General features: G+C 37.5%; 2 protein-coding genes across 2 annotated transcripts; both read left to right on the top strand.

Annotated features, from left to right (window-relative positions):
- Positions 1–1,543: 1,543 nt before the first annotated feature.
- brk1 (BRICK1 subunit of SCAR/WAVE actin nucleating complex) lies at positions 1,544–3,230 on the top strand. The gene is made up of 3 exons (XM_065240965.2): positions 1,544–1,707; positions 2,381–2,463; positions 2,550–3,230. Exons 1-3 carry the CDS (start codon positions 1,590–1,592, stop codon positions 2,574–2,576), a joined length of 228 nt encoding a protein of 75 aa, XP_065097037.1. The 5' UTR covers positions 1,544–1,589; the 3' UTR covers positions 2,577–3,230.
- Positions 3,231–4,337: 1,107 nt separating this feature from the next.
- Positions 4,338–7,905, top strand: setmar (SET domain and mariner transposase fusion gene). Its single transcript, XM_065240966.2, has 2 exons — positions 4,338–4,532; positions 5,010–7,905. The coding sequence occupies exons 1-2, from the start codon at positions 4,437–4,439 to the stop codon at positions 5,775–5,777; spliced, it is 864 nt and encodes a 287-aa protein (XP_065097038.1). The 5' UTR covers positions 4,338–4,436; the 3' UTR covers positions 5,778–7,905.
- Positions 7,906–8,224: the final 319 nt, after the last annotated feature.

The following is an 8,224-nucleotide window of genomic DNA, read 5'->3' as shown; positions in this document are numbered from 1 at the left end:
AAAACAGCAATATGCACACCTAAAATTCATCCAATGTAGTTGTTTTGTCTGGTGTTCAAATACATACATATCATCTTGAGAAATTGTAAGATGACCAGGACTCTCCTCAGCGGCCTGATCAAAAGCTCCAACCAGACATCTTCTGCATTGTCTCAGTTTGGTTGCCATTGATTTGCTGGGTGCTATTGGTTTGAAACATATTAATTATTCTGTATGTGTACCATTGGTGAAAGTTTGTGAAAAGACATCTGAGACCTGTCAGTATACCAACTACGTACGTTTTTTAAAAAGTTGCCGTCTGTAACTTCCTCTGCTTTGAGTAATAATAACTGAAGAACTAAAGAAGAAAGGTCACACAAAGGTAAACACACTGATACTCCTAAAAACACCCTTATTTAAGTAATTTACTTCGTTATATTAGAATATTGAATACTGAGTCAATCTCGTCCAGCTCGTCCGTTAGGAAATCTCGCGATCTGTTATTGTCTGTTAATGACGCGTGCATAAGAACGTTATTTTCTGCTTTATGTTCTAACGTTTTTCGTATGATTTCCAAATAAGGAAAGGGTTGTATCTTAAATTACTTCTTTAAAGAAATGTTTCCAGATATTGACTCATGTTCATTTTGTGATGCAAAAAAAAAAATAACTCAGTTTTTTTTCTGGGAATGCACATACGGATTTCCGGATCGTTGTATGTTTTTCTTGTTATATTATGTCGGTTTTTTATTATTATTATTTATTTGTCTTAATTTTGACAGTGTAAAGAATCAGTATTTTTTTATAAACTTATTTATTTTACCTGTTTTTTTTTACACAAATGTAAATTTCAGGGTGCTAAGCCAGCAACGTCAAAGCCCGTAAAACTGTCTTGTCATGCGTATAATATTTTTCCCATTTTGTGATATTTATCTCTATTTACCCATCACCCTCTTGCATTGTGTTTGTGTGTTGTCGAAAATACAATATTAAAAAAATATTTTTCATATGCCATACATTCGTAAGTCTACTATATACTTATAATACATGCCGTTTGTCTATTTATTCATAAAACAGTTAGAGTAAAAAAAAAAGTATTGCAACTATCATCTCCTCAGTCTTAACTGTGACCAGACTGTGACCAATGACTTTTAGGAAAGTCACCGCACTCGGTGGCTATTTGCAATTTCTACGGGCAGCTATTTCAGACTTCATAATCACACGATAAGGGTACAGATAAACATTGTATTTCCAAACAACAATAAAAATCTAACATCAACTGTAGCATATTTTTTTATTTCATAGGCTTGAATTGCAAAAAAAAAAAAACTACGTTTTCAAGTTGTTCCAGCTGCTACGCACGCGCGCAGGTCGGTAAGTACGTCACAACATTTTATAAAGAGCCCCTCCCGCAGAGAATCATCATACTTTAACGATAAAGAATTGACACTTTAAACAGAAGGGGGGACTTTCTTAAGAGTTGCACATTCCCCAAATAATACCAAGACAAGTGGGGCGTCTTATTAAAATGTATAGTCTTTGATTGTTACCGGTTCCAGGAGGGGGCGCCCTCACATCCAGATTCCAGCAGCTAATGCTAACCAGCTCACCATGGCCGGACAGGAGGATCCAGTGCAAAGGGAAATTCACCAAGATTGGGCGAACCGTGAATATATCGAAGTGATCACCAGCAGCATTAAGAAAATCGCCGATTTTCTGAACTCTTTCGGTGAGATGAAGACGCGACAGCGCGTCGGTTAATTTTACTCGATTTATTACGCCATTTCTTCATGCTAACATGCTAATCGGGAGCAGTGGGTGTGTTGGCAGCCACGTATATAAACTATACATTGATTAATCGTGGTTATTGTGCCATTTAGTGTTGCAGTTTAGGACATCATAACATCTCAAAAAGCATGCAAGTGATTCAATCAACATACAGATATCCGGACATACAGGGCGTTGGGCTGGACCCGAGTTGTTCTCCGTTTCCTCTTTTCAAACTTTATAAACGCTAAATATTTAGTTTGATTGGCGATTTCGCTTATTTTATACCGAGTGTGTTTGTTTCATAGCTATGTAAACATTTGAAGTGTGTGCTTGTGGTCAAAAACCCAAACAGACTGCAATAATTCATACAATGTTTGTTTGTTTTGATTCTCTAACCCCTTGTTATATTGCCAGCCTGTCTATGTAGATGTGTGTATATATAGTTGACTTTATATGAATGGCTTGATAATTTTTTTGGAGTTTATTTTATTCTGTTTTACTACTGGCACCTCTTTAGTCATATTAGATTGTGCTTTTCTTTACCTAACCACTGAAACAGTATATGCATATTGTAAAATCAAATCACCTTTATTGTCACATCAAACTGAATGTGAGGTTGTTTTCTCTTTTAGATATGTCCTGCCGGTCCCGTTTAGCCACATTAAATGAGAAGCTGACGGCTCTGGAGAGGCGGATCGAATACATTGAAGCCCGGGTATGTTTGTGTAGCTAAATGCAATTATAATCTTGCAACCTTGAATTATGTGAATTTCTCATTTGCTCTTCTCTTTATTTTCTAAGGTCACAAAAGGGGAAACCTTGACCTAAACATCTCTCTGGATCTATACCAGATCATGATGACGGCTGTACACACTCACCTCTTGTCTTTATTGTTTACTTTAATTATTCAAACTAAATTTCTTTCAGTTGGACGTTGTAGCCAGATCAGTTCATTTCTGTATGGTACCATTGTGTTGATGTCAATGCTGTAAACAAAAATGGGTTCATCCTCAATTTATGCAGTGTACTTCAATTCTTTAATCCATCAGACAAAAGTTACAGTCTTTGTGGTGTTTGTTCATGCAAACAGCTTTATGTATTGTATTTTTTTTTTCTGTAACATGCAGGCGTTTCTAAATAGTAATGCATATGTAGACTGAAAATAACAGACATTATGCCTTGATATCTTTTTTTTTATTATTATTAACATATTTTTTTGAGTTTTGTTTTTCCCTTTTGTGTTTTAACAGAGTTGAACATGTTTTAAGTACATTGCTGCCTGCTGTACATTTATCATGCAACAAACTTTCACACATGAGAATGCCTGATAAAGGTGGGGGTAAACGGAGAGCACTGATGTGCCAATCAGACTGTTTTAAAATAATCACTGCTCCTCTCCTGTATGTACTTTTATGTTGCCTACTGTGTTGTTATGGTAAAGTTTTGTGGTTAAAAGTTAAATAAAAACCTCTGTTAAACTAGTATTGTCTGACCCTTGTTATTCTTTATAAAAATTAACATAATAGCCATAGTAAAATCACAGTTACTACAAATTTACAATGGCTTAAAGGGTGGTTTAAGTGCTAAAATTCTCTAGTGTCCCTAGTGCTTCTATTAACCTAGAAAGATCAACCCAGTAACTTAGTTTTGGTAAACCTTTCTCTGCAAGCATATGAAAAATAGGTAATTGAAATTTGGCTCCCCTTGTGATGTCAGAAGGGGATCTTATAATAATAACACCCCTTAATCTGCACTATCTTACCACGGCACTGCCATTTTTGTGCAGAGATATAGAAAATAATTGACAGCACAATAAAGTTTTAATTTCAACAAACCACCATCATGGCGATCAGGGTTTTCATCAGCTCATTTGCATTTAAAAGGACACACCCAAAACAGCACATTTTTTGCTCAGACGTACAAAGTGACATGCTATGATAAATTATCTGTGAGGTATTTTAAGCTAAAGCTTCACATATGTACTCTGGGGACACCAGATTTATTTTACATCTTCAAAAAAGTCTTGTGAAATATACCCTTTAACTGCAAAAACTACAACCATGGTATATTAAAACTATGGCGATACAAATGATCAATCTGCCAAAAAAACTTTAAATGTTTTTATTTTAAACTTTTTTAATGTCAAATAAATCTTTGGTCTCCCTAGAGTACGTATTTAATGTTTTAGCGAAAAAGGGGGCGGTATTATCCCCTTTTGACATCACAAGGGGAGACAAATTTCAATGACAATTTTTTTCACATGCTTGCAGAGGATAGTTTACCAAAACTAAGTTACTGGGTTGTTCTTTATTACATTTTCTAGGTTGATAGAAGCGCTGGAGACCCAATTATAGCACTTAAACGTGGAAAAAGTCCGATTTTTGTGATATGTCCCCTTTAAATTATTTTTTATAAGGAACATACTTTTCATTCGTTTTAGGAAGTGGGTGAAATATGTTACCGTACTGTATATATTCATAAATGTACAGTTTCAAATTGTTATCATTAATTGAAAGCGAATCTGACTGCGTTTAGAATAAGCTATTAGGCTTTTATTTTGTAAACCCCTATATGTGCATTTCCGGTTTGCGTCGCGTAGCTCGCATGGACGCAGAAATAAGATAAACAACCTTTTGAAATGCTGTTCTTTTGCACATCCAAGACTTCAAGAAACTTACAAAAGACACAATGCGATCATACAGTCAGGATTTAAGTAAAGGACTCGAGAATGTTCCGGTTATGATTGAGAAAAGTGTTCCGCAGGAAGCTTTTGCTAACTTCCAGGTAAACCATATGACAATTGATCATGGTTTCAAAAGTCTCTTTACATATTGTTTTTGTTTTTATTTTCACCGTCCAATTTGTTTTTCAAAGGTATAGAAAGTTGTTTTAACATAAAGTTTTTCTATTCATTTTAAATTGGCATGTCGTAAATGGTGTTGCCATACCGCCACTAGATGGCTGCACTCCCCTATAGTTTTACACTGTCCAGTCTTTTATGGCATAAGTAAACTTTTTCTTAATAGACCAAAAACAGAATACAATAGACATTTACAGCTATGCACACAAAATTTTACGTGTACAGAAAATACAAAATGTATAAGAATAACAAAAGGCAGCACTGACCAAAACACAGTAAGGTAACCAAGTGTACATAACAATGAAGTGTCATTTTTTGCAATATAAGTGTCCAGTATTAATATTGTTAGTACAGTTATTGATGACTGATTTTAAACCACTGGCCTTTCAATATTTTTTTAGTATGTACCAGAGAATGTACAAGGATCGGGCTGCGACCTTGACCCGAGTGCGATCACGCTTCCAGGCTGCTCTTGTCGTGCCCATTCATGCCTGCCCGACTCCTGTTCCTGTCTGAGGTTTGGCCAGACGTACGATAGGGGAGGACTTTTAAATCGACTTCGAGAAGAGGACGGCTACAGCAGACCTGTATTCGAGTGCAACGTCTTGTGTGCCTGCGGCGAATCATGTCAGAACCGTGTTGTTCAAAAGGGCATCGAAGTTCACCTGGGTGTCTTCAGCACCAAAGACAGGGGCTTGGGTGTGGAAACTTTAGAGCGCCTCCCCCGTGGCCATTTCGTATGCGAGTACGCAGGGGAAATAATCGGCCCCCACGAGGCACGTCGCAGGCAGCTCTCACAGACTCCCAAACATATGAACTACATTATAGCTGTTCAGGAGCACAGCGGAGGAGACAGGGTCACCCAGACGTTTGTAGACCCAGTGACTGTTGGGAATGTAGGCAGGTTCATCAACCACTCCTGCCAGCCCAATCTGGTCATGGTGCCAGTACGCGTGCACTCACTGTTACCCAGACTCGCTTTATTTACGAACCGAGATATAGAGCAATACGAAGAACTGACCTTTGACTATTCAGGAGCGCTAAATGGCAACACAAAAATGTCAAATGAGACTCAAAGTGATGTCAAAGTGCTACAGAGAAAAGCATGTCACTGTAAAGCACCAAATTGTTCAGGCTTTTTACCATTAGATATTTCAGTTCTTTATTAAAAGAATCTTTAAACTGCTTGTCAATATGTTGAATGTTATATAAAGTATCTTACACCGTAACTATTTCATTTAGATCCGTCTACATTTGTCACTGGACCTGTAGCCCACAGGGTAATAAGCAATTAAAAAGCACCCGTGGGACTTTTAATATAGTAACTGCTGTTAGTCTCCTGCCACACATGACGTGCGAGTGACCCACATCATCCAAACGTCACCCTTAAATCTGCCCCCCTCATCTACATCTGCCCCATTTTCACTCCAGCCCCACTTTCATCTTCACAATATTAATATCTACATCTGGGTTAATTAGCACAGAGACCAGAAACCAGAGCAAAGCGCAAGGCATGCTGGGAAGAGACAGATGGATTCCATCTTTCTTTGTCGGTTTCTCCATATGCATCAGGTTAAACTGCAACTGGACATTTCCGTTTGCTGTTCATTGTGGAAATTTTAGTTGGTAAATAAATCCTGCAGGAGCTTTATCATAACGCTATTAAATTGTATCATTTATTATGTAAGTTGCTGTTTTATTTTATGTTGTGTTTCTATAGCTCACCTCAACTGGTAAAGCTTTGCACAAACAATGTTAAAATCATAGTTATGATTTCCAGAGAGAAAAATTAATTTATTAAATGTTACCTTAAATATATGCCAAATAGCTTGTGGAAACCAAATGTAAGTTTAAGAATCGCTAACGAAAAAAAAAATAAGCAATTGACCTCTTTCAATATAGGGGTTGGGGGGTGGGTTACACTGTCAGAAAAGGATTATTAGGAACACCTGTTCAATTTCTCATTAATGCAATTATCTAATCAACCAATCACATGGCAGTTGCTTCAATGCATTTAGGGGGTGTGGTCCTGGTCAAGACAATCTCCTGAACTCTAAACTGAATGTCAGAATGGGAAAGAAAGGTGATTTAAGCAATTTTGAGTGTGGCATGGTTGTTGGTGCCAGATGGGCCGGTCTGAGAATTTCACAATCTGCTCAGGTACTGGGATTTTCACATACAACCATTTCTAGGGTTTACAAAGAATGGTGTGAAAAGGGAAAAACATCAAGGCAACTTTGACTGAAATAACCACTTGTTACAACTGAGGTATGCAACAAAGCATTTGTGAAGTCACAACACGCACAACCTTGAGGCGGATGGGCTACAACAGCAGAAGACCCCACCGGGTACTACTCATCTCCACTACAAATAAGAAAAAGAGGCTACAATTTGCACAAGCTCACCAAAATTGGACAGTTGAAGACTGGAAAAATGTTGCCTGCTTTGATAAATCTCGGTTTCTGTTGAGACATTCAGATGGTAGAGTCAGAATTTGGCGTAAACAGAATGAGAACATGGATCCATCATGCCTTGTTACCACTGTGCAAGCTGGTGGTGGTGGTGTAATGGTGTGGGGATGTTTTCTTGGCACACTTTAGGCCCCTTATAATGCTAATTGGGCATTGTTTAAATGCCATGGCCTACCTGAGCATTGTTTCTGACCATGTCCATCCCTTTATGACCACCATGTACCCATCCTCTGATGGCTCCTCTGACTTCCAGCAGGATAATGCACCATGTCATAATGCTCAAATCATTTCAAATTGGTTTCTTGAACATGACAATGAGTTCACTGTACTAAAAGACAAAATTATTATATAAGATTATCGAGCTTTACTTTTGTAACAAGACATAAAACTTTAACATTACTCTACTAAAAGGAGCCGTTGTCCTTCATTGCACTGCTATAAAGAGTCACATGATCACGCGTGGTGTCCACCTGAGTTGATGTCATTTGCCAGCATCGCATTTTCAATGATGCCTGACACGTCTTGACATGAGAATATCCAATCTGTCCACTTGATTCATTTATATTTGTTTCATTCCTTACACTTCTTTGTAATTTCATATCTGAACCATGTTGTTAACCATTCAATACGTCTGCCTTTGACAAATGTCATTTATTTTTATATGTTGCAAGCCTATTTTTTATGTACATTTGTTGACTTTCATAAAAACAAAGAATAAAAATCAGATCTGTCCACTTACAGAGCGGAGTCCGTGAATGGGTGTATCCGATTCATATCCGATTTATTTCCAAATATGAATGAGGCCTGAAACCGATCTGAAAATATCGGAAGTCTTTGTGCTTTTTCTGCTTACACATTCATGGGTCTTATATTCAATCTGTGCCACTGCCACATGAGGGGGAAAAGCGGATTGACTTCAAACATGCAATGTAAATGCAGAATAATGTGCATTCTTTGGAAACAATTTGTATCTTTGCGGTACTAATATGAACTCTTTAGGTGCAAAGGTTCATTTCACGCTATTGTTGTAGTATAGTTGTAGCTATGTTGATGTTTTCTTCAGCTCACATCACTGATAATGTGAGGACCGTGGTAAACTCAGAATCCTGTGTTTGTCTCATGACTCATTGGGTTTGGCAAGTGAG

The sequence above is a fragment of the Paramisgurnus dabryanus genome, chromosome 14, assembly GCF_030506205.2.
Source record: "Paramisgurnus dabryanus chromosome 14, PD_genome_1.1, whole genome shotgun sequence".
NCBI classification, from domain to species: domain Eukaryota; kingdom Metazoa; phylum Chordata; class Actinopteri; order Cypriniformes; family Cobitidae; genus Paramisgurnus; species Paramisgurnus dabryanus.
This window is presented reverse-complemented; position numbering and strand designations above follow the sequence as displayed.